This window comes from Dendrobates tinctorius, unplaced genomic scaffold (genome assembly GCF_039654945.1).
Source record: "Dendrobates tinctorius isolate UK_male_01 unplaced genomic scaffold, ASM3965494v1 ptg000326l, whole genome shotgun sequence".
NCBI lineage: Eukaryota > Metazoa > Chordata > Amphibia > Anura > Dendrobatidae > Dendrobates > Dendrobates tinctorius.
This window is the reverse complement of record NW_027361993.1, coordinates 12,768,842-12,795,589: the sequence shown is the minus strand read 5'-3', so window position 1 is coordinate 12,795,589 and position 26,748 is coordinate 12,768,842. Positions and strand designations below refer to the sequence as shown.

The 26,748-nt window shown below is 43.6% G+C and overlaps 1 protein-coding gene across 3 annotated transcripts in view; it reads right to left on the bottom strand.

The window, feature by feature from the left end:
• Positions 1-10,957: 10,957 nt before the first annotated feature.
• Positions 10,958-26,748, bottom strand: part of GPR153 (G protein-coupled receptor 153) — a 185,841-nt gene continuing 170,050 nt past the window's right edge. For all 3 annotated transcript variants that reach the window (XM_073561764.1, XM_073561763.1, XM_073561765.1), the window contains one exon: positions 10,958-17,899. In XM_073561764.1, the coding sequence (XP_073417865.1) occupies positions 17,126-17,899 (774 nt within the window). In that variant the 3' untranslated portion in view covers positions 10,958-17,125. The remainder of the gene's footprint in view (positions 17,900-26,748) is intronic.

Sequence of the window (26,748 nt, the reverse complement as noted above, 5' to 3'; positions counted from 1 at the left end):
GGGTCTGTTTCCGGGGAGCAGAGTTAGGAGATGGACCGCTGAGATTGACAGGATGGTTGAGGGAGGAGCCTATATAAAAGGGGCGAAAGACGCCAGTCAGAGTGAGTCAGCAGAATGGGAGAGAAGGAGCAGGAGACCGCGAGAACACCAAGGAGCCAGAACCATGAGCAGTAACCAGAAAGGAGGACAGCGACAGGAGGGAGACTCACGGTGGACTGCAGGGAGACAGCGCCGAGCCAACCGACAGAAGACCACTGCTTCACTCCAGCTCGCGGCTGCGGCCTGCCCGCAGCTACCCGCGGCCGTTGCCGCCTCATTCCAGCTCGCGACTGCAGCCTGCCCACGGCCACCCATGGCCGTCGCCGCCTCACTCCAGCTCGCGGCTGTGGCCTGCCTGCTGCTGACCGCAGCTGCTACCACTCCACTCCCGGCTGCGGCTGCGACTTGTCCATTGCTGCCTGCAGCCGCCACCACCCCGCTCCAGTCCGTGGCAAGAGCCAGGCCGTCACCTGCCGTGGGCTCCCTAGTGCAGCCACTGGCTGCGCCAGTGGCCTACCAACCGCCACTCAGCACCACCGCTGCCCGCGCTGGTTCGGGGGCTGCGGCCTCGACTCTCCCACTCCCGGGAGGTACTCCGCTGCCTCTGCTGGGTGACACTCTGCCAAAGAACTCTTCTAGGGCCTGTTGTGCCCCTGCTTCGCCTGGGCGCCGGAACGCCTGAAGACTACGCCAGATCCTCAGCAGCTGGGCCCAGCGTCTGCGACGCCGAAGCACCATCGTCCAGGACGCCGAGGGGCGTCAAGACGGATAAGTGACACAGTATAACAAAGGACCCGTAGTCGGCCATACCACGGCCCTATAGTCACCGGCTGTTGCCGGAGTAGTTGTGTTCTCATTACCAGTGTTCACTTGTATTGGGTCCCTGCGAGGACGATTTCTGTTATTTTGTTTGGTTGCTTAGGATAGCCCTACCGGCATCAATCTATAAAAGCTACTACTTAAAGTTCAATCCGTCTCACGTCTCGTCACTGCATCCCGCGTACCTGCCATTACCACATTTGGAGTAGTCGGCAGGATGCAGTCTCCGAGCGCGGACAACGGCGCTCCAGACCAGAGCGGGGCTGTAGATTCCTCAAATAATGAGGGCCTCCAGTCCAGCATTTCTTTGGAGGCTATGCTAAGCAACCTGCCTAGGTTTTCTGGCTCCAACACCATGCTGTGGAGCTGGACAGAGCGAATGCGAGGGCTCTTCTGAATGCATCCGATGACCCCTGACCTGGAAGCCGAGGTAGCTCTCATGGCATTAGATGGGGAGGCCTATGATTCACCTTTGCTAGGGTCTTGCGGATTCTGGAAGAGACCCATGGGGATCCAACAAATGTGGGAGAGTTGAGGACCCGGTTGTTCAGTCGAATGCAGGGAGAGGGGGAGACCATCACCCACTATATGAATGTCCTCCAGGAGTTATACACGGCAATCGAGCGGAAGGACAGTGTAGGGGTAGGACCCATCGACATTACCCTACGCGACCTGTTAGTGACTGGACTCCGAGACCCGTTAATAAAGCAGGCATTACGGGAGCAGGTCCAAGTGAATCCACATATGGCCTTCTCTGAGGTGTGGAGTCAGGCGCGTGCTCGAGAGCAGGAGCAGGGAATGGCGGTCCCCGTGGGAAAGGTCCGGAGTGTGGAGGCCTCTGTAAAGCTGTCGGGGAGTCCCAATGGATAGAAGAGATGAAACAAGAGCTGAAGAACATCAGGGGCAAGTTGGCCGAAGTGTAAAGAAGGACCGAGTTCACGACTGGTCAGCCTAGTTTCTATCCTGGGCCCTGGGGGCCTCGCAATGCCCAGAGCGGCCGGCCCTCGCAGCCCTGGTGCTATGAGTGCGGGGAGCTGGGCCACTTCGCACGAGAGTGTCCATGGCGTGGGAGATGCCCACCCCGGCAGCCATTAAACTAGAGGGCTCCAGGCTGGGGGGATGCCGCTCGGAGCCAGAAGCCATGACATGGGGTGGTGGAAGTCCCAAAGATCTGGTCGCAAAGTGTCCAGTGGTAAGGGCAGAGGTCGAGGGCCTAGCTGTACAGTTCCCAGTGGACACGGGGTTGCAAGTAACGACTATGCCTGCAACTTATTTTCAGCAGCATTTTCCCGAGGCAGCGAGACCCCAGTGGGGGTCCATGATCAGACTGGTAGCCACCAATCAGCTACCGGTCCCTGTTGCTGGAGTGGTTTGGATGCAGATGACGCTGTGTGGCAAATCCCTTGGCCACCGGGGAGTGATCCTGACCCAAGGGGAAACCAATAACAAACATCCAGTCATCCTGGTAATGAACATACTGCAGGAGTTTGGCAATTTACTCCTCAATGACCCCACGCAAGAGACCCTGAAGCAGTGGGGTTCCCACACGGCCCAAGGGCAGGTCTTCCAGCAGTTGTTGCGGGAGGCGCGAGTTCTCCAGGATTGCCAGGAGGGCGATGCATTGGGCAAAGTCATCGCGCCAGCGGCTCCCCCGCTCGTGCTGCCCCCCGGGCAGACAGTGGTGGCCCTGCCTATCTGGCCCCGGTGCCTTTGGAGGGTGTGGAGATGCAGGTGGAGCCATGCTACTCATAATGCCTGCATCCTGGCATACTGGTGGCCCGCTCCCTGACCACGGTGCGGAGAGGGACCGTCCTGGTGCACTGCATCAACCTGGAAGATCAAAACATCGTCTTAAAGCCCCGGGCCGAAGTGGCCAAGCTGGTAAAGCCTTTGGAAGAGGTGCTGCCAGCCCCTACGGTCCAATTAAAGGTGCAACCCGAGGACCCTTGGGCAGTGACTATTCAAACTCTGCAGACTAATGAGTCCTCGACCCAGGAAAAGGGCCAAACATCCTGGAAAGAATGCGGGCCGAACTCTCTGGCCTGACTCCAGCCCAACTTCTCCAGGTAGAGACACTACTCGGACAATACCACGAGGTATTCGCCAGCCACGAGGATGATTTTGGATGCACCACAGCCATCACGCATGGAATTCCCACGGCAGGAACGGCCCCCATCCAGGAACGATATCGGCAAATCCCTCCACAGCTATACCAGGAGGTGAAAACTTTACTGGGCCAAATGCTACGGAAGGGGGTCATATGTGAAAGTCAGAGCCCCTGGGTGGCCCCCATCGTGTTGGTCCGCAAAATGGATGGCACCCTGCGGTTCTGTGTGAACTATCGGAAGCTGAACACCTGTACCATCAAAGACTTGTACCCGCTGCCCCGCATAGAAGAGTCCCTGTCCGCCTTGGGGAAGGCGACGTACTTCTCGACTTTAGATCTGGCCAGTGGGTACTGGCAGGTGCCCATATCAGAGAAAGACAGGGCCAAGACGACGTTCATTCTCCCCATGGGACTGTTTGAGTTCAATCGGATGCCGTTTGGGCTGGCCAGCGCCCCGGGGACCTTTCAGCGGCTGATGGAGCGGTGTCTGGGAGACCTCAACTTCGAAGCCACGCTGATATACCTGGATGATATCATCATCTATGCTGCAACGTTTGAGGACCACCTGCAGCAGTTGGGGCAGGTGCTCGGTCGGCTGCAGAAGTACGGGTTGAAGGTAAAACCCCAGAAATGCCACCTGTTTCACACTCAGATCGAATATTTGGGGCATATCGTCTCAGCCGAGGGCGTTAGACCATCCCTGGAAAAGGCTGTCACCATCCAGGGATGGCCTACCCCCGAGACGGTAAAAGATGTGTGGGCCTTCCTGGGGTTGGCCAGATACTACCGTCGTTTCGTAAAGAATTTTGCACGCCGAGCCCGAGCCCTGCAGGACCTGCTAAAGGGGGCTCCTGCCGGGGTGAATGGGCGGAAAATCCAATGGCAACAACCGCAAGAGGAAGCTTTCCAAGACCTTGAGGCTGCACGCTCGGGTGCCCCGGTGTTAGCTTCTGCGGATTTCTCGCAACAGTTCATACTGCACACCGATGGGAGCCTCCACGGGCTAGGGGCTGTATTGTCACAAGTTCAAGATGGCCGGGAGAGAGTGATCGCTTATGGTAGTCGATCACTTCATGACTCCGAGCGTAACCCTGACAATTACAGCTCCTTTAAGCTCGAGCTCCTCGCGGTAGTGTGGGCCATGACGGAGCGGTTCGCAGAGTACCTGGCAGGCTCCAAAGTGGTGGTGCGGACCGACAACAATCCGCTAGCCCATTTGGAAAATGCCAAACTAGGGGCTCTGGAGCAGTGAAGGGTGGCCTGGATGGACAAGTTCAACTATAAGATCATCTATAAAAGAGGAGCAGAAAAAGTACACACTGACGCCCTGTCCAGGATCCGGCATACAACCCCAGGGAAAATTCGAGATGACGAATTGGAAGGGGAAGAGATGCCGTTCGCACTCACTGCCACCGTGCTCACGGCAGCCACACAGGAAGAATCCCATCTAGGACCCCCAAGGGGTATGCTGAAACAATCCCGTGACAGATGGATCCAACAGCAGCAAGAAGATGAAGAAATTGGGCTCCTTTGCCGATGGGTAACCACCAGCAGACTACCCACCAACTCTCAGAGACCGACCTTGACTCAGGATATATTGCTGATGTTATGCCAATGGGAGAAACTAGTCATCAAAAAAGGACTATTGTATCGTATGGCAGTATGACGGGCGATGTCTGCAACAATTTGGCAGGTAGTCGTGCCCGGAGCCCAACTTAATGAACTGGCTCGGGAAGCCCACGAAAAGAGGGCTCACTTCGGAACTCAAAAGACCTTGCAATGGTTGTAGCAGATAGTTTACCATCCGCGATTGCACGCTGCTGTTGACGAAACTTGCTGGGCCTGCCGCCTATGCGAGCTAGCTAAACCGCCCGCACAACGGGCCCCGATGCAAACAATAGTGACATCAGCACCCCTCGAGCTTTTGACGGTGGACTATTTGACCATTGGTCTCGCATACCAGGGGTATGAACAATGTCTCGTCATGGTGGATCATTTCACCATATTTGCCGTGGTAACCCCCACTCGAGATCAAATTGCGGAGTCGGCCGCTTATGCAATATGTATAAACTTTATCCAGTTGTACGGCTGCCCTCAACAGATACATTCAGACCAGGGAGCGTGCTTCCTGGGGAAAGTCATGGAGGAGTTACATCGTCTCTATGGTATCAATAAATCCCGGTCCACGCCATACCACCCACAGGGAAACAGGGCCTGCGAACGATTTAATCGGATGCTAATTCAAATGTTGCGTATCCTGGAGAGTGACCGGAAGGCTCGCTGACCTGAGTATGTCCCTGAACTAGTGTGGGTCTATAACAACCGGGTGCACCGGGTTACTGGCTATACCCCCTACTCACTGCTATTTGGGCGAGAAGGCAAAGGGATCACAGAGGTAGAATTGAACTCGGAGGAACCCAAACCCTGGACCGGGGTGTCATCGTGGGTCCGCAACCACCGACACCGGCTACAAACCCTCCACCGAATTGTCCATACAAAACTCCAGGACCTAGAACACCCAGGAGGAACTCTGCCTCCGCCCACCGACCTCCAGACTGGGGATCGAGTACTCGTACTAGACCAGCGCCCCCAGAACAAGTTAGAACCTCGGTGGGAAGAAAGTCCTTACCGAGTATTGTGCCGAATAAGCTCCGACGGGCCTGTGTATGAAATACAACCTGAAAAAGACGGGACACTTCCCACTCGCACTGTGCACCGTAATATGTTATGGCCCTGTACATCCACCGACCCCATGCGACCCGAGCCTACTCCTCAGGTCCTCAAACCACTGCCAACGGTCTGGGACCTGGATGACGAAGAAGACTTCCCAGCAGTACCCGCGGGTCCTCCAAGAAATGACATCTCAGTAGGCCCAGTCAGACCACCAGAATCAACCAGCCCACCACCTTCCACCACCCCAGAAAGCTCCACCACAGTCGAACTAAGACGCTCCGAGCGGTCAACAGCTGGCAAACCCCCCCGAACGTTACGAACAGGACCAGTTCGTATGGCAACGAGAACTTTCGTCTCTAAAGGCTAACCCGAGCCTACTAAGGCCCTCGCTCAAGGACTGGCGAGCATACAGGATGGGGGAGTGTAGGAGGAAGGGCCCCTGCCGAGTGTCCGGGCTGGAACCAAGGGGACCGTCATCTAAGTTCCTAGGGGGTCTGTTTCCAGGGAGCAGAGTAAGGAGATGGACCGCTGAGACTGACAGGACGGTTGGGGGAGGAGCCTATATAAAAGGGGCGGAGGACGCCAGTCAGAGTGAGTCAGCAGAATGGGAGAGAAGGAGCAGGAGACCGCAGGAGCGCCAGGGAGCCAGAACCATGAGCAGTAACCAGAGAGGAGGACGGCGACAGGAGGGAGACTCACAGTGGACTGCACGGAGACGGCACCGAGCCGACTGACAGAAGATCACCGCTTCACTCCAGCTCGTGGCTGGAATGTACTGTGGGATATCATACTGTGTGGGAAGGGGAATGTACTATGGCGGTATAATATTGTGTGTGGGGCAGGATGTCCCATTGGGTATCATACTGTGAGAAGGTGAATGTACTGTGGGATTATTATACTGTGTGGGGGGAATGTTTGAAGCAAAGCTGGATAACACCAAAAATGGCTGCCTTTACTGCTTTACAGGGCGTATTTCAGGGCTTGTATACAGACTTCAATGCCTGGGGTTGACCACCGGTCTCCTGACCCAAAGTAATAGCCTAATAGACACATATCATGCTGTAAGTTCAGGTCTGGAATACCAGAGTCAGTATGGTCAGTGCAGTCCATATAAATACAGTCAAAAAAGCCAGTCAGAACCCGGCCATACATGGAGTTTCCCTTTAATATACGTTCCACAGTGTTTGGACAATTAGCCCTGTGATATACGGTATTAGTCCTCTGCTCTATAACTACACAGATTTGCAGCGCTGCACTGAGAAATGATGAATGGCAACTCCTTTGGGAAGATGGGAAGGGGAGGTGGGGTGCGGGGTTATCATGGTAATGATTTTGGCTGACACCCAGCTAACCCCTTAATTACAGCCTATTTGGGAATTTGGGAGGAAGCCCCATTCTCCCAATCTGGCATGTATCACTTTACAAAATTATTATTATTAATATTTATTTATATAGCGCCATTAGTTCCATGGTGCTGTACATGAGAAGGGGTAGCATACAAATTACAGATATCACTTACAGTAAACAAACTAACAATCACAGACTGATATAGAGGGGAGAGGACCCTACTCTTTCAGGCTTACATTCTACAGGATGGTGGGGAAGGAGACAGTAGGTTGGGGGGGTGCAGCAGTTCCAGTGATGGTGAGGCGGTAGCTCCAGTAGTGGTGAGGGGCCAACGGCGATCATTGCAGGCTGTAGGCTTTCCTGAAGAGATGGGTTTTCAGGTTCCGTCTGAAGGATCCAAGTGTGGTTAATAGCCGGACATGTTGGGGCAAAGAATTCCAGTGGATGGGGGATATTCGGGAGAAGTCTTGGAGGCGGTTGGATGAGGAGCAAATAAGTGTGGAGGAGAGACGGAATTCTTGGGAGGACCGGAGATTACGTGAGGGAAGGTATCGGGAGATTAGTTCAGAGACATATGGGGGAGACAGGTTATAGAAGGCCTTTTAGGTCAGTATTAGTAATTTGAACTGGATACACTGAGGGAGTGGGAGCTAGTGAAGAGATTTGCAGAGGGGAGAAGCGGAAGAGTAGCGAGGAGAAAGATGAATTATTCGGGCAGCAGAGTTAAGGATGGACTGGAGAGGTGCGAGGGTGTTAGCAGGGAGGCCATATTAACTTTGGAATTCAGTTACTTATCTAAGAGATTCTCGGATTGTTTTTTTTCCCTGACACAGTGTACTTCACTTTACATTTATAATTTAGATTTATATATTTTAATTTTATTTCAAAAGAAACTGAAATTTACAAAAAAAAAGGGAAAATAAATTTGCACTTTCAGAAATTTAATGTGTCTACCTTTAAAACAGATAGTCGTACCATACAAAATAGTTGATAATTAACATTTCCCATAGGCATACTTTATATTGACATCATTTTTTATTTGTCCATTTATTTTTTTGGGACATTAAAAGGCTTATAAACTTAGTAGCAATTTTTCACATTTTCAAGAAATGCATAGAAACTTAGGGGTCGGTTCAGTTATCGTGTGCCTCTGAGGGGTCTACACTTTGTGCATCATTATTAGGCAATTTGTATTTTTGATGATTAATTTTAGCATTGTACAACTCCAGTGCTATCAATCAGTCCTAAAGATTAATAAACCTGAGTTGGGAATAGTTAAGAAAGTAAAAGTGAGGTTTTTCATTTTTAGGAGAATATCTTTGTGTGCAGAATTATTGGACAACTAACTGAAAAACGTAAATGTTCCTAATTGTTTATTTTCATCTTTAAAAGAAAGAATAGTAGCTAAACAACTAAAAATGTACAAAATACATGTCTGACATTTCCATAAAATATATCAGTGATCAATAGAGTACCATGGTCGCTTCTTCTCAATAACAGTCATAAGCTTCATCCATGGAATCTGTTAGTTTTGCAATCTATTGACGATCAACTTTTTGGGCAGCACCAACCACAGCCTCCCAAACACTGATTGGAGACTGTTTTTCTTAATCTCCCATTTAAGAAGAATCCACACGTTCTCATTACGGTTTAAGTCCGGTGAGGAAGGGAATGTGTCATTATTCTTTCATCATTAAGGCCATAACGAGCAGCCGAGCAGTGGAGACTTCGATGTTGAGATGGAGCCTTGTCCTGCAGAAAAATCAGGTTTTTTTTTTTTAAAGATGCCGTCTTTGTTTGGCTCCACTGCTTGAAAAAAGTATTTTCTAAAAATTGGCAGTAGGTTTGGGAGTTGATTTTGAGCCCATCCTCAGCCCGAAAAGGTCCAACTAGCTCATCATTAACCCCTTTACCCCCAAGGGTGGTTTGCACGTTAATGACCGGGCCAATTTTTACAGGATGGGAGCGGTGGAGAAGGACCGTTTAAGAGAGAGGAAGGCCTCTTCAGCCTCGGAGGACCAGTTCTTGGGATCGGCTCCCTTTTGGGTCATAGCAGAGATGGGAGCCGTCAGCGTGGAGAAGTGAGGAATGAATTGCCGATAATAATTAGCAAAGCCAAGGAATCGCTGTATTTCTTTGACTAACACGGGCAGCTGCCATTTAACCCCTTTACCCCCAAGGGTGGTTTGCATGTTAATGACCAGGCCAATTTTTACAATTCTGACCACTGTCCCTTTATGAGGTCATAATTCTAAAACGCTTCCATGGATACTGGTGATTCTGACAATGTTTTCTCGTGACATATTGTACTTCATGTTAGTGGTAAAAATTCATTGATATAACTTGCGTTTATTTGTTAAAAAAACGGATATTTAACCTTGGAAAATATCTGACTTCAGATATTTCTTGGCCCAGTTTTGTTGTTTCGGTGTCTTGTTCAGTGGTGGTTGGGTTTCAGCCTTCTTTACCTCAGCCATGTCTCTGAGCACTGAACACCCCATACTTCTGGGCCTACATGGAGATCACAGTTCAGGAATATGACAGCAGTGGAGGAGAATGTCTTCATGGTCGCTTCACATTTGATTCTTCTCAAATCTTTGGCAGTTAATGTGCCTCTTTTTTCACAACATATTTTTTGAGACTGTTGACTACTTGCAACAAAACTTTTGAAGTTTCTGTGATCATGCCCCAATATCTCAGAAATTTCAAGAGCGCTGTGTCCCTAAGACTTGAAAATTATCTCTTCAGAGAGGAATAGGACTAGAACTCTAGCGGCACCTATAGAAAGTAACAATCCTAAACGTCAATAGCAACATTCTAACGAGCCTTGCCGCATGACTTAGGATAAAAGCCAAAACAGAATCTCAATTGAAAACATTGTGTTTGAGGGTATTGCCCCTCATCAGTGCAAAGTGTGAGATCTGATTTGGCTGGATGAGTGAGATCCAAGGGGTAATGTTTGTCCTTGTGGAGAGTGACATGTCAAGCCTGGCATGCCAAGGTGAGGAGACTTTTAAGCTTTGCAATGCTCCTCTGGGAAATTAAATATGCAAATTGTCTCTTCAGAGAGGAAGAGGACTAGAACTCTAGTGCCACCTCTGTAAGACTTGTAACAATTTTTGAATTTTCAGAGTCAGTTAAATCTTTTTTTTGGCCCCTAAAGAAAACAAGCTGCCTAATAATTCTGCACACCTTAATGAAGGGGCGTTGCATTTTTAGGCTGCACCCACCTCATTACCCAAATACACATCACCTGATCTGCTTCCAATGAACATTCACATTTGTACAGCGCGGAGGTGCATAAAAATTATGATATGATCAAAATACTAATAATTATCTAATAATTGTGCAAACATTGGATGGAGTTGCGCTTTGCCGGTCCATTCAAAGTATTTACATCCGGCCACCTCCGGACCACATAAAAGCTCATCTCTTAGGGTGCCGGATGTCAGACCCCATGGATCTGATATTGATGACCTATCCTGTATGTCATCAATACGTCAGGAAAGTTTTTTTATGAGTCATTTAGCCTCTAAAGTTGGCGAACTTTAGGCAGGGCATTGTGTTGCCCCCCATCCTTACCCAGTGCTTCCTCGGGGTTGGATGAACTTTAAGGTTACACATTGATATAGCATATATTTTGTCAGTTTACTATACAGAACACAATATAGTAGTGCCCTCTACTGACACAACTTAGTTATTTTAAGACCAGCTACATGACTAGCCTACATTTTCTGTAATTCCTAGGACATTACTCCATATTTTTTTTTGGTTGCAAACATTGAAGCTCCAGAATACGGAGCTAAATCAGTTAAAGCAGCTGTCTTGTTTCTCAAAAATACAGTATTGTCCACATTAGTCCTGTATTTCCAAGATACATGGACAGTTTTGATAGATATACCCTATAATATTTTTAATATATCATGAAAACACGACGGAAGAGCTGAAGTCACATGGAAACGCGTTTTAAAAAGTGTATAATATTAATGTTTAATCTTCATATTACATAACATCCACACGCATGCGTCATACAAAGTCATCAGTTGTTAATCATGCATGCAATATCAGAGATAACATGTATCCCCCGTATCGAGGTAAACCGCACATGGAGATCCGTGTTGGATTTCTAGGATTACCTTCAGTCACATTACAGATGCAGCAGAGCTGAGCTTGTCATGTCACCTGCCGTGTGCTATCTGAACATGTTCATAGGACTGTAGGTTGATTTATTTTTTTAATCATGATGTACAGAAAATAAAAGTTCAATAATAAATTCAGTTTTGCTACATTTGTATAATGACGATATGTATCAGTCTGCATAAACAGTGATTGCAAAATAATCATACATTTTTTTAAATCTGTAATGAAATTCCACTTGGTCAACAGCAACCAGGCAGCGTCACACTATAGGAGGCGCTATAATGTAGGTCACAGGGCCTAGAGGGTTATTTACTAACATTTTTCAAAGCTTCATATCTGCAATATCAATATATATATTTTTTAATCTTTTACATTTTTAACATAACAAAAACGAAAATGTGCCTATGGAAAAGTTTGTCCACCCTTGGAGATTTGTGTGCTCAGATAACTTTGACCTTAATTAGCCTGTTAGGGTTATGGCTTGTTCATTATCATCGTTAGGAAAGGCCAGGTGATGCAAATTTCCTAGCTTTATAAAAACCCAGCCTCCTCTAGCCTTGTGCCAAAAAACAGCAGCCATGGATTCTTCTAAGCAGCTACCTAGCACTCTGAAAATGAAAATGGTGGAGACATATAAAGCAGGAGACGGCTGTAAGAAGATAGAAAAGTGTTTTCAAGTTGCCCTTTCCTCAGTTCAAAATGTAATTAAGAAATGGCATTTACCAGGAACAGTGGCGGTCAAGAAAACGTCTGGAAGACCAAGCAAAATTTCAGTGAGAGCTGCTCGCAGGATAGTTAGAGAGGCAAATCAGAACCCCTGCTTGACTGAAAAAGACTTTAAGAAAGATTTAGCAGACTCTGAAGTTGTGGTACATTGTTTTACTGTTCAGAAACATCTGCACAAATATTGCCTTCATGGAAGAGTTATTAAAAGAAAACCTCTCCTGCGTCTTCACAACAAATTTCAGCGTCAGAAGTATGCAACAGTATATCTAAAAAAGCCTGATACATTTTGGGAACATGTCCTGTGAGCCAATGAGATTAATATAGAACTATATGGCCCCAATGATCAAAGATATGTGTGGAGAAAAAGGGCAAAGAATTTCATGAAATTAATATCTCACCAACCATTAAACATGGGATGAATCAATCATGCTTTGGGGTTGTGTTGCAGCCAATGGCACAGGGAACATTTCACAGGTAGAAGGAAGAATGGATTCAATGAAATTTCAACAAATTCTTGATGCAAACATAACACCATCTGTAAAAAAGCTGAAGTTGCACAAAGCGGATGGCTTCTTCAAATGGATAATGATCCTAAACACACATCAAAATCCACAATAGACAACCTCAAAAGGCGCAAGCTGAAGATTTTACAATGACCCTCAGTCCCCTGATCTGAACATCATTGAAAATCTGTGGCTAGACCTCAAAATAGCAGAGCATGCAAAACAACCCAGGAATCTCACAGAACTGGAAGAATTATCCAAGGAAGAGTGGATGAAAATCCCGCAAACAAGAATTGAAAGACTCTTGCTGGCTCCAAAAAGCGTTTATAAGCAGTGATATTTGCAAAATGGGGTGCTACTAGGTCCTAACCATGCAGGGTGCGCAAACTTTTACATTGTCCCATTTTCCTTTTTCTAATTTTTAAAATGTAATAAATCAAAGAAAATAAATATATATTTTTTTCTAAAATACACACGAAACGTGTCATCGATACCTTTCAGCCTTTTAGAGATCATTTCATCTTCATCTTGCTTAACTGTTACATACCACTGTATGTCCTGTAATATACTCAAGAGCTGCACTCACTATTCCTCTGGCGGAGTCCTTATGTATATAAATTACTTATATGGTACTGATTCTGTATTATACCATAGAGCTGCACAAACAATTCTGCTGGTCTGCTGGAAACAGTCAGTAAGTTTGTTGTCAGAAATGCCCTCCACAGCTAAGCTGATATTCTATAATCCTATAGTCTGCATTTTTTCCCCAGTTTCCCAGTCCTTATATCTCTTATGTGGCACTATTAAAGGTGTAATCATACCTTTCTCACGGTCGTTGGCTTCTCTCACTCAGGCAACTCCTTGAATTACTGAGCTGCAATGGTGATCATCCGATCGCTGCTGGATAAACTGCTGCAACCCCCGTGCAAGCAAGTGATTATATTAGAGGGAGATGCAGCTAAATGTATATGTATCCGGCCCTAGAGCACCAGAGTAAGAAACTAATATTGGTGGAGTGTCCCCATAGTGCACGGGCGTCACTGTGCTGACGTTTACACCAATGGCTGCAATAGTAATCACAATGGCTGCACTAGTAATCTGATTTTCCTAAAAACACATTGATAAGGAGAATTTAATTTAATCTTTACTGCCGGTTTCCACTTTGTGAAATCTTAGTAAATTACCCCCCTGCCCCACCACAAGACATAAATCACATGAAATCAGTGTCATTAGTGTAGATTAAATAGAAGAGCGCCTCGGAATGCATTAAAGAGATAAAATAATAAAAGGACAAGTAAAATAAATGTGAACCTTGAAATCATGAAATATAAAAATGAAATAATCCAGAAAATCTAATAATCCAGCTCTGCCAGATCCAGTATCACAATAATGTTACTTATTGTACATAGAGAACTGGGTGACAACTTTATAGGAGCGGTAATGGCCGTTGCTGGCTTTAGGGGCACAGTAAGGGGCATCCAAACATTTTAATTCCTGCAAAACCCCCAATATTTCTATCCCAAATCATGGGAAATTTTGCAGCCGAACACACATAATAAATGCAAAATTGGTCAAGATTAACTCCTCCCTGTGCGCCGAGAGCTGGGTGAAAAATAAGACTGGTGGGAATAGTGATGAGCGTGAATGTTCGTAGATAAGGTGTTATCTGAGCATGCTCGGGGGCTAACAGAGTGACTTCTGTGTGCTCGAAAGATATGTTTTGAGTCCTCGCGGCTGCATGTCTTATCTCTGTTCGACAGTCACTTGCAGGAATGGCCTAACAAACAGAACATCCCTCGACATGTTGCGGGTGTCGAACAGCTGCGAGACATGCAGCCCCGGGGACTCGGATATATTTTTTGAGCACGTCGACGTCACTCGGTTAGGACCTGAGCATGCTCAGCACATTCGCTCATCACTAGTTGGGAGGTAAAACCGACACATGGACTGCGCATTTTCTGATTTCCATGTGATGTCTTGGACAGTCATTTATACAGAAGGAATAATGTCACAGAGATTAAATGGATAGTGTAGGATACTGAATGGGGCATGAGGGATCCATTTTATGACATGGCCGACAACCCTATTGGAGAACAAAAAACATAAGAAATTAGCCAAATGCATTAGTAAATCCAAAGAGCATCCAAATACCATACGGCTTATACGTACGTCCTTCCTCCACCACAGACAGGCAGCCTAGTCCCTGACACATTGACAAAATGTTGTGCCAGGTGTTTTTTAAGGGTATGTATACTTTTGCAATCAAAGTTTTTTTCTATTACACGAAAAAAAACTCTCAAATAAAAATGTGCTACAGTTTTGTATACAGTTCTTATGCTGATATGTTCCATGGCTACAGACTACAAACAAGTATTTTGTAGTTTCACATGCAGTCAGATTACACTTCTACCCTCTTTTCGTAATAACTAAGAGAAAGTTGTGGATGTGGGGAGTCCGGAAATAGCAGGGGCACGCGGCACGGCCCTGGAGCCAGAACAGACAGCAACATTGGCCTTCACCAGAAGAAACAAAAAACCATCCAGTGTCAGACAGCTGCTAAAGAAAGCCACTTCTGTTCTGATTCATCATTTTTGGAAGTCACTTTTCTTTGTTCTCTTTTAGTATTCTCTGTTTTTTGGGGGGGGTTTATTTGCACCATGAATTTTGCCCCCCCAAAATAGCTCTTTATTTTTATTTTTACTTTGCCTTCATAATTTTTAGAGCAAAAAAGTTGGCATGGTCCACTTAAAAGTTGCAAAATTTTCTTAAAACTGGAATACATTTGTGACAAAGTTTATGACTTTTCAAAAAAAGTAGCAAATGATGACGATGGATCAGGTAAAAACATCTGAAAACTCAAAACTCAGCCCAAAGTGGGGGTGAACTAAAAAAAGAAAGAAAAAAAAACAGTTGAAGGCATAAAAAAGGCACAAATAAAAAGATGACTATGGAGCAAACAAGAAAAAGAAGTGTAAAACCGCCAATAAAATGGCAAAAATCAGGTGCAACTGCTATAATGAATCTCATCTCTCTACTTGACCTATACACTATTCTTGCACTGACATTTGTCTTTGTCAATGTGAATACTTGTGCAATAAATAATGGAGATATAAAGTAAGTGTATAGATAAGTAATGTTTGCAAACACCTAAGCAGCTGTTTGAATCTTTATTTCTGGGTGCTTCCAGGTAGTGTAGATGTATTAAATGGATTATCCATGACTATGTAATTTTTTTACTGCGGGTCTAAGAACTAACAGGCAGGTAGTTGCTAACTACCTGCCTGTTGTTCTCGGTGCCGATCCCTGCCGGCACAGACTGCTCCTGCCAGCGATTCAACAGCTTCCACTGATGTCACATTGACACAGCAACTGCTTCTCTTCCGTTCTGCTCTGTTTATGGAGCATGATTGTTGACATCATGCTGACTGACAGCCGACTCCCCGCTACCTAACTGCAGGGAGCCCATTGTCAATCAGCAAGACGTCAGCAGTGACGCCCTGTCAACAAAGCAGCCCAGAAGAAGAATAGCTGCTCTGTTAATGTGGGGCAGCTGCATTGCCAGAAGGAGCCATCAATGACTGCTCTGAGCCGACTTCAACTAGAACAGGCAGATAGTTTCCCCTTTAAGAAAGTGAGAAAATACACAGTACGTATTGGAGCCATACAGACAAAATGGTAGAAAATTTTAATCCAAACTGTTGTTTAACCAGGTCACATTTAAAAAAAAATTTTTTTTTGCTTATATAAAGTATTAAAACCTTTTTTATCCATCTTTTTGATACAATAAAGCAAAATACAAAGCATTTTTCCTGGACGGGAGTTAGAGCATCTCTAGGGAGATATCTCCCATGCCAGATGAGAACATATGGCAATTAAGTATAATTATTAATATTTTTCTTTTTCTTGTAAATTATCTTTACAGCAATTATTTGTATCATTCTGTGCTGTTTCGGCCATAATACAACAAGTACAAATCATAATTCACTCTCATAATGGGGTCAAAGATCTCTAGATACATATTTTTTAAAAATACCATTTTTAGAGGCTAGGAATAAAAAAGGGGTAAATTTCAGGATTGATGACCTTGTCATACAAAATGTACAAAATCAACATACAGCAAATTACTTCTGCTTCTTCTTAAAAAAGATACATTACAGAGAATACCATACAGAATAAGCACAACATTTTGAGATTTTTCCTTTTTTTTAAATCATAACTTTTTTTTTTAAGTAAAACAATTTTTTTTACCTCATTAGCAAAACCACACAAAACAAAATTTCATTCAGCAATAGAAAATCGTAAAATGTATATCAAAAAGTCACTTATAGAGTGGACGGAGGAATTACATAGGCATGCATAATATATTTATTGATGACGTGTAAAGAGATAATGATTTTTAAGACACATTTTTCCAAGTACAACAAATTGGATGCATTATTACAATTTTTTTTAGAAAATAAATGTATTTAGCATTTTTTCTTCTTTTTTTTTCATATTTTCTATCAGGAGAACCCAAGCTAATAATAACCTGTAAATCTGTATTCCTGATTTTTTTTTACATTTTTTCCCTATGAAAAGCAAAAAAAAAAAAAAAAAGAGTTAAAAAGTTGTTTGTGTTGAGATAAGTAAAATACAAAGTTCTCTTCTTTGGTGCTGTTTCCAGTTCCGGGTATTAAAATACAAGAAAAAGAAAATTTATAAACCCTGAAACAAAGTACCTGTTCTTGACCAAAAAGGATATGTCCAAAAATTATCCTCCAAAAATGAATCTCTAAGACGTAGATCCAATGGAATCTGAATGAAACGTTATGTAACCAGATGAAGCAGAAGGTGAACTTAAAAAGCTGTTTGTACTTCCCTTATCTTCTATTTTGTTGGTTTGGTCCTGTCCAGTCCATGTATTGCTTAGCCCCTTCCGACAATTGTTTGAGTCAGCAGAGTTATTTTTGCACGATACCTCATCCAATTTCTGAGATTCAGCCTTCTGAACATGTCTTTGACTACTGCGGGCTCTTCTGTGACCTTCAGTGTAGAACCTTTTGTGGTCATCATGAGGTCGATGATGACTAGGAACATTTAGAGTACAACTTTTCCCATGAGGAGAAAATCTCCGTAATACCTGTGGCTCTCGCTCAAAGTCCGTCAGGGTAAAATGAGTAAGTGTGGGATGCTGTAGGGCATCAGGAATGAGAGCAATAGAAGAAGACCTAATGGGACCTTTGCTTGGACTCGGCAGAGGTGTGTCATCGATGAAACTGACCACTTCTTCTCTGCTAAAGCACTTAAAGTCATCTCTGTAAAGTTCTTCCAGAGTGAAGTGTTTTAGTGAAATGAGGCTCTCGGAGGCTTTTCGGCACTTTCGATAGGGCAAGCTGGCGTCTTCATGATACATTATTAGGCTACTGCGTCTTTCACGTCTCGGCAGTGTGAAGAATGAAATAGCAGCAATATCTTCTGCGGATCCCCAGCCATGAATGAATGCCGGTATCTGCCCCGTAGTAAAAATATCCGTTTCATCATGGGAATAACGTCTCGTCGGAGGGACCTAGGGTAAATATTCCAGAAGACATTAAAACAGGCTGCCGGTTCACCTTGTTGGGACAAGTATACTTAAAATCTATGTAAAAATAAAACAAGCGGTCTTCATAAAACATCATGGCTTGGTGTCAATCATAATGAATATTGGTAGAAAAAATGATTAAATTATGGATTACTAATATGAACATAGTCTAGTACCATATGATACTATGAGCCTATGGTCAAGAGATCAAAGTGCCCAAAGGCCTTTATGTTTTAAGCCTTTATGACGCGTTTGGCTGCAGAGGTCTAGAGAAGATAAGAATGAGGGAGACTCGGCCAATTGGATGAAGGGGCAATGGGGCAACCAGGGGGAGTATGTATTAGTAATTTTTTATACCCTTCTGAAAATTTATTTTAAGGCCTTAGATCATATTCTAAAAGAAGGCTCAAATGCAAAATATTAGGCTATGTTCAGACATTGCATTTTTGCTGCTTTTGTGCAGGTAAAACCTTCTTTGATGGCAGTAATAAAGTTGCTTACAAAAAGAAGGTTTTGTTGCTTTTTTGCTGTTTTTTTGTGTGTTTTTTTGGTGCAGTACATGTTTAATAAAGTCATTTTTCACCAAAAAATTATCAAAAACCCATGGTTGTGTTTTCTGCACTTTCTCATCGCTTTCTATGATGAAAAAAATGCTACAAAAACGCTAAAAGAACTGACATGCTGAAGTTCTCAAAAATGCAGCAGTTCTCCTATTCAGTCAGGGAAAAAAAAAAACAATTGTGTGCATGAGATTTTCTGAAATCTCGAAGCTTTTACTGGTCCTGTAAAACACAGCTTAAATTGAATAAAAAAAACAGCAAAAAAAGCTGCAAAAATGCAATGTGTAAACAACCTTATCCAGGCCCATTTTACTGTTACACACTATTTAACGATACTGTTCTACTCTTATGTGGCCGAGTGGTCAACAGGACAAATACGCATTTCCAAATTTTATGCCCCCTATTCGTACTCTATTAACAATGTTTTTACACACTCCAAATTGTGCAAAAATACCACAAAAAGACCTTATTATGACAGGAAGACTTGACAATTAAAATGTTATATTTATTCCCTTCTTTCTGAAAAATAATATAAATGATAAAAACGTGAGTGATAAATTTAAGAAGAAATTTGAATTAAATCTGCCAGTGAATTCTAAAATCTCCTCCCCTGTAAGTCCACAATATAAAGCCAATCAAATTTCAAAACTAGCGCAAGTGCTTATGACCCAAAACATCTCAATGCGCAAAATGTGTGGTTTTAAAGGAAACCTGCCATGTCCCCAAATGCTATTAACCAGCAGATATAGGGTTAGTCTGTATGTTAATAGTGTTACAATGTGGGCTAGCTGCAGCACTGAAAGCACTCTCCTTTAAACATTATCCTCCCGGGAGCTGCCGGCTTTCAGTCATGGAGCAGCTTAGTAGACAGTGAGCAGTGACTGTAAGCACGCCCTGGCACTTTGATTGAAAGAAGACTATAGATCTTAGATATAGATCTTTGCAGAATAAACTGTCAATCAAAGATCTGGGGCTTGCTTACAGCCGCTGCTCACAGTACTGTGGGCATTGAGAGGGGAGACTGTAGCGTGACTGAAAGCTGGCGGCTCCCTGTAGGAATAAACTTTATTTTTTTTCCCAGTAGCTGCGCTTTTAGTAAGGCAGCCGGACACTATTGTAACGCTATTAACCTGCAGATTAACGGGAACCTGACAGCAGATACATGCTGCCCGACCCATGGACAGTATGTATCAGACACCGGATGAGTCATTTCTGAGAAAAACATACTTTAATGATATGTGCAAACGTTGCAGATTTTGATGAGGATCCGCAGTGGTTTTTGTCGCTCGGATTTGCATCAAATCTGCAGTGTAGTGCACAGGCAATGATAGTCTATGGTAAATTAAGAATTGCTGTGCACATGCTGCGGAAAAATCCACGCAGATTTGCAGCTTTTTTTTCCGCAGCTGGCCAATTCTTTTTGCGGATCCGCAGCAGCGTTTACCAGTCTGGAACATCTCTCTCCCTCTCCCTCCCTCGAAAGACTGGTCTTTGACAGCTTCTCCCCACTTGCTGTCAGTGACATAAAAGTCTTTCCCTGTGTGTGTATATAGGGAAGGATCTGTCACTCCAGGACAGGGGGCGGGAAGAAGCCACAGGGGAACTCATCTGTCCGACTAGATTCCCCTGTGACTCGGTCCCTGGTGGCGTTTCAAGTATCTTTTTGTCTGAAATGCCGCTAAAAAGTGGATCGGGCAGGATGTGTCTGCTGTTAGGTTCCCTTTAAATGAATATCTGCAAATTAAAAGCATTTGGGGACATGACAGGTCTCTTTAGAAGAAAACACTACTTTAAGACTTTGTTACAAATGTTACATGGACCCTTAATAGCAGAGAAAATTGATGTATGACCAGCTCAAAAATAATCATCTTATAGATCAATTTATAAATGTATAATTCAGACTACTGAATATGATGTTTGTCCAGACTCCCCCTAAAAATATATATATGTATATATATATATATATATATATATAATTACTGATAGGTCAGTTACAATTTTAAAATGTTGGTCACTTTTTATCTTGCCTTAGATACTGACATACACAGGTTATTGCAATAAAAATAACTCGGCATACAGACGTCTTCTTTAATAATATATCACAGGATTTATATAGGGTAAGTAGGGTTTAAGGGGTAACGCTTCTCTTTATGAAGAATGACAAGCCAAGCTCGGCATGTCAGAGTGAGGAGACTTATAGACCATGCAATGCTCCTCTGGGAAAATTAAATATGCAAATTGCATCTTCAGAGAGGAAGAAGACTAGAACTCTCCTGCCACCTATTGGAAGTAAAAATCCTAAAAGTCAATATTGACCCTTCATCGAGCCTTGTCATATGACTTAGAGTAAAAGCCAAACCAGAATCTCATTTTGCAGACACGGTGTTTCGGTATTTTTTACATGGTGTAAATATAAATGCAATTACACATCCACCATATTAATTTCCTCAAATTTGAAGTTTCTGATCTCAAATGGATGGTGTTGGAGGAAACTAATGCAGAAGAAAGTAGGAGGATTAAAAATAAATTGTTACAGATATCTTTATTGGATTTTTCTATTATGAACCTTGACCCCAAAGAGAATGAATGAAAAATTTATTTTCAGCATTTTTTAAATGTATTTATTGAATGCATAGGTATAATATGAGAATACTAAATAGGGATATATATTTTATGTCACATTTTTTTCCAACTAGGGGGTTTCTTTCTGATGTAGATATTACTTTGCTGATGCTGGCTGTTCATTTTCACCAATGCGCTTTATTGATGAGTTTTTCTACATCTATTTCATTATATACACTTGTAGTCAAATAAATGTGTATTAAATTAGCATGGTAATGTACCTGGAAAGATATAGTGATTAACATGCAGATATGCTTTTGTCTTAATTTTAACTGCGGAAATTGTGACTGTAATGATCATACCTGGTTTTTGATTCATTTGAAGAGTTTGGTGGAGGTTGTCACGTGGTGGATCCTTTAAAAGGAAGGAAAAGGATAAAAAAAAGGGGAGGATTCCCCTTCTTTCCTGCATGCTGACCAACGCAAGAAGCCTGACCAATAAGATGGAAGATCTGGAGTTGGTAATGTATGAGGAAAAATACGACATAGTAGGAATAAATGAGACATGGTTAGATGACAGCTAAGACTGGGCGGCTAACTTGCAAGGATATGATTTGTTTAGGAGGGATTGTAAAAAAAGAAAAGGGGTGGAGTCTGTCTATATATAAAGTCCACCTTAAAGCCCACACTAAGAGAAGATATACAAGAGGGAAATGAAGAGGTGGAGTCTCTATGGGAGGAGATACAAGGAGGGAAAAGTAATAAAATCCTCATAGGGGTTTGTTATAAGCCACCAAATATAACAGAAACCACTGAAAATCTATTATTGAAACAAATAGACGAAGCAGCAAATCACAATGAGGTGATTATTATGGGGGACTTCATCTACCCCGACATAGACTGGGAAACTGAAACCTGCGTATCTCAGAAAGGAAACCAATTTCTGTCAGTGACCAAGGATAATTATCTGTCACAACTTGTGCAGGGCCCAACTAGAGGGACAGCCCTTCTGGACTTAATTTTAAGCAACAGGCCAGATAGAATAACAGAAGTACGAGTCGATGGGCACCTAGGGAACAGTGACCACAATATAATACAATTCCACTTGTCCTTCAGTAAGGTGTCCTGGAAGGGGGTTACGAAAACGCTGAATTTCAGGAAAGCAAAGTTTGATCAGCTTAGAGAGGACCTTCGCCGAATTGATTGGGACAATGTCCTCAAAAATAGGAGCACAGAAAATAAATGGGAAGTATTTAAATCAGTTTTACACACCCACTGCGAGCTAGCCATACCGTACAGAAATAAAAGGGCTAGGAACAGGAGAACACCAATGTGGCTAAATAAGGATGTAAAAAGGGCAATAAATAACAAGAACAAGGCATTTAGGAAGCTAAAACAAGAAGGCAATGAAAAAGCATTAAAAAGTTATAGAGAAAAAAATAAAATGTGTAAAAAACAAATACATTTAGCAAAAGTGGAAACTGAGAGACTCATTGCTAAGGAAAGTAAAACAAACCCCAAACTATTCTTTAATTATGTAAACAGTAAAAAGATTAAAATTGATGGTGTCGGCCCTTTAAAGAACAATGAGGGTGAAATCATAGAGAGCGATGTGGGAAAAGCAAATGTTTTAAATACTTTTTTCTCAACAGTGTTCACACAGGAAAAGGATTTGCCAGGGTAAATGCAGAGTGATAATGTAAATTCCCCATTAAGTATTACCTGCCTAACCCAGGAAGAAGTGCAGAACCGCCTTAGTAAGATTAAAATTGACAAATGACCAGGCCCTGATGGCATTCACCCTCAGGTATTAAGGGAGTTAAGTAATGTGATAGACAGGCCTCTATTCCTTATATTTAAAGACTCTATAGAAACAGGGTCTGTTCCTTTTGATTGGCGGCAAGCAAATGTGGTACCAATATTCAAAAAGGGGTGTAAAAGGGAACCTGGAAACTATAGGCCGGTAAGCTTAACATCTGTTGTGGGTAAAATTTTTGAAGGGTTTCTAAGGGATACCATTATGGCATATCTCAATGTTAATAAATGTTTAACTCCTTATCAACATGGATTTATGAAGGATCGCTCCTGTCAAACTAACCTGATCAGCTTCTATAAGGATGTAAGCTCTCAAATAGACCAAGGAGAATCATTGGATGTCATTTATCTCGACTTCTCTAAAGCATTTGACACTGTCCCACATAAAAGATTGGTAAGTAAGATGAGAAAGCTTGGGTTAGGGGTAGTGTTGAGCATTCCGATACCGCAAGTATCGGGTATCGGCCGATACTTGCTGTATCGGAATTCCGATACCGACTTCCGATATTTTTTCAATATCGGAATTCGGCATCGGAATCGGAAGTTCAGTTGATTGACGGCCTGACGTCATCATGATGCGCGGTGTGTGCGCATCATGATGCGCCGTCATTTCGGGCCTTCCGGGGGTCTCTGCCGGCCTGCCGGGGGGCTGTGCCGGCCTGCCGGGGGGCTGTGTGGACTGCCCGGGGTCTGTACCGGCCTGCCGGGGGGCTGTGCCGGCCTGCCGGTGGTCTGTGCACCCTGTGGGGGTCTGTACCGGCCTGCCGGGGGGCTGTGCCGGCCTGCCGGGGGGCTGTGCTGATGTCCGGGGGTCTGTGCAAGCATCGTCCGATGGGACTACAAGTCCCATCGGGCGATGCCTGCTACCATGACAGTGATTGACACATTAGCCAATGATGGGACAGTAGTAGTCCCATCATCCGGCTAATGTGTTAAATGTTAAAAAAAAAAAAAAAAAATACTACATACATACTACATGCATGCTACATACATACTACATGCTACATACATACTACATACATACTACATATATACTACATGCATGCTACATACATACTACATGCTACATACATACTACATACATACTACATACATGCTACATGCATGCTACATACATACTACATGCTACATACATACTACATACATGCTACATACATACTGCATGCTACATACATACTACATACATACTACATACATACTACATGCATGCTACATACATACTACATATATACTACATGCATGCTACATACATACTACATGCTACATACATACTACATATATACTACATACATACTACATACATGCTACATACATACTGCATGCTACATACATACTACATACATACTACATACATACTACATGCATGCTACATACATACTACATGCATGCTACATACATACTACATGCATGCTACATACCTACTACATATATACTACATGCATGCTACATACATACTGCATGCTACATACATACTACATACATACTACATACATACTACATACATACTGCATGCTACATACATACTACATACATACTACATACATACTACATGCTACATACATGCTACATACATACTGCATGCTACATACATACTACATACATACTACATACATACTACATACATACTACATGCATGCTACATACATACTACATGCATGCTACATACATACTACATATATACTACATGCATGCTACATACATACTACATGCTACATACATACTACATATATACTACATACATACTACATACATGCTACATACATACTGCATGCTACATACATACTACATACATGCTACATACATACTACATGCATGCTACATATATACTACATGCATGCTACATACATACTACATATATACTACATGCATGCTACATACATACTACATGCTACATGCATGCTACATACATACTACATACATACTACATGCTACATACATACCACATATATACTACATACATACAATACATACATAGACATACAGTACATATAACATAGAGTAACATACTTACCAATACTTGTCACATTGTTCCCCGAAGCCATTGTCTTTTCCGGGATAAATATTAACATAACAAACCACAAAAATACTCACCCACGATCCGAAGCAGTCCACGAGTGTGTCCCACGACGATCTTGGGTAGAGAACTGCAGCATCAGATGATGCTGCCGTTCTCTACGGGCTGCAGGAATCCAATGACGGAAGGTAGGTATCCTCCCGCACTGTATTCCTCCGCCACTTAAAAAAAAAAAAGTCCCTAGTCTCACTTTATGCCATTGCTGCGTGGGAATTTCCCACACAGCAATGGCATAAAGTGAGACTAGGGACTTTTTTTTTTTAAGTGGCGGAGGAATACAGTGCGGAAGGATACCTACCTTCCGTCATTGGATTCCTGCAGCCCGTAGAGAACGGCAGCAACAGCTGATGCTGCAGTTCTCTACCCAAGATCGTCGTGGGACACACTCGTGGACTGCTTCGGATCGTGGGTGAGTATTTTTGTGGTTTGTTATGTTAATATTTATCCCGGAAAAGACAATGGCTTCGGGGAACAATGTGACAAGTATTGGTAAGTATGTTACTCTATGTTATATGTACTGTATGTCTATGTATGTATTGTATGAATGTATTGTATGTATGTAGTATATATGTGGTATGTATGTAGCATGTAGTATGTATGTAGTATGTATGTAGCATGTAGTATGTAGCATGCATGTAGTATATATGTAGTATGTATGTAGCATGTAGTATGTATGTAGCATGCATGTAGTATATATGTAGTATGTATGTAGCATGTAGTATGTAGCATGCATGTAGTATATATGTAGTATGTAGCATGTAGTATGTATGTAGCATGCATGTAGTATATATGTGTTATGCATGTAGCATGCATGTAGCATGCATGTAGTATATATGTAGTATATATGTGGTATGTATGTAGCATGCAGTATGTATGTAGCATGCATGTAGTATATATGTAGTATGTATGTTGCATGTAGTATTTATGTAGTATGAATGTAGCATGTATGTAGTATGTAGTATGAATGTAGCATGTATGTAGTATGCATGTTGTATGTATGTAGCATGTAATTTTTTTTTTTTTTTTTTTTTTTACATTTAACACATTAGCCGGATGATGGGACTACTACTGTCCCATCATTGGCTAATGTGTCAATCACTGTCATGGTAGCAGGCATCGCCCGATGGGACTTGTAGTCCCATCGGACGATGCCTGCACAGACCCCCGGAGCCTGCACAGACCACCGGCAGGCCGGCACAGCCCCCCGGAGCCTGCACAGCCCCCCGGCAGGCCGGCACAGCCCCCCGGCAGGCCGGCACAGCCCCCCGGAGCCTGCACAGACCACCGGCAGGCCGGCACAGACCACCGGAGCCTGCACAGACCCCCTGGCAGGCCGGCACAGCCCCCCGAAAGGCCCGTACAGACCCCAGAGAGGCTGTACAAGGGCAGGAAAGGGTTTTTCTTATTCCGATACCGGAAGTCCCATAGACTTGAATGGGACTTCCGGTATCGGAATCGGCGATACCGATACTTTTTTTAAAGATCGGCCGATACCATCCGATACGATACTTTGAAGTATCGGACGGTATCGCTCAACTCTAGTTAGGGGAAAATGTGTGTAGATGGGTAGGTAGCTGGCTTAGTGATAGGAAACAAAGAGTGGTTATTAATGGGGCATAATCAGATTGGGCCAGGGTTACTAGTGGGGGACCACAGGGTTCTGTATTGGGACCTCTACTATTTAATAGATTTATTAATGATCTAGTGGATGGCTTACACAGTAAAATATCAGTATTTGCAGATGATACAAAACTATGTAAGGTAGTTAACACAAAGGAGGACAGTTTGCAACTACAGACAGATTTGAGTAAATTGGAGAATTGG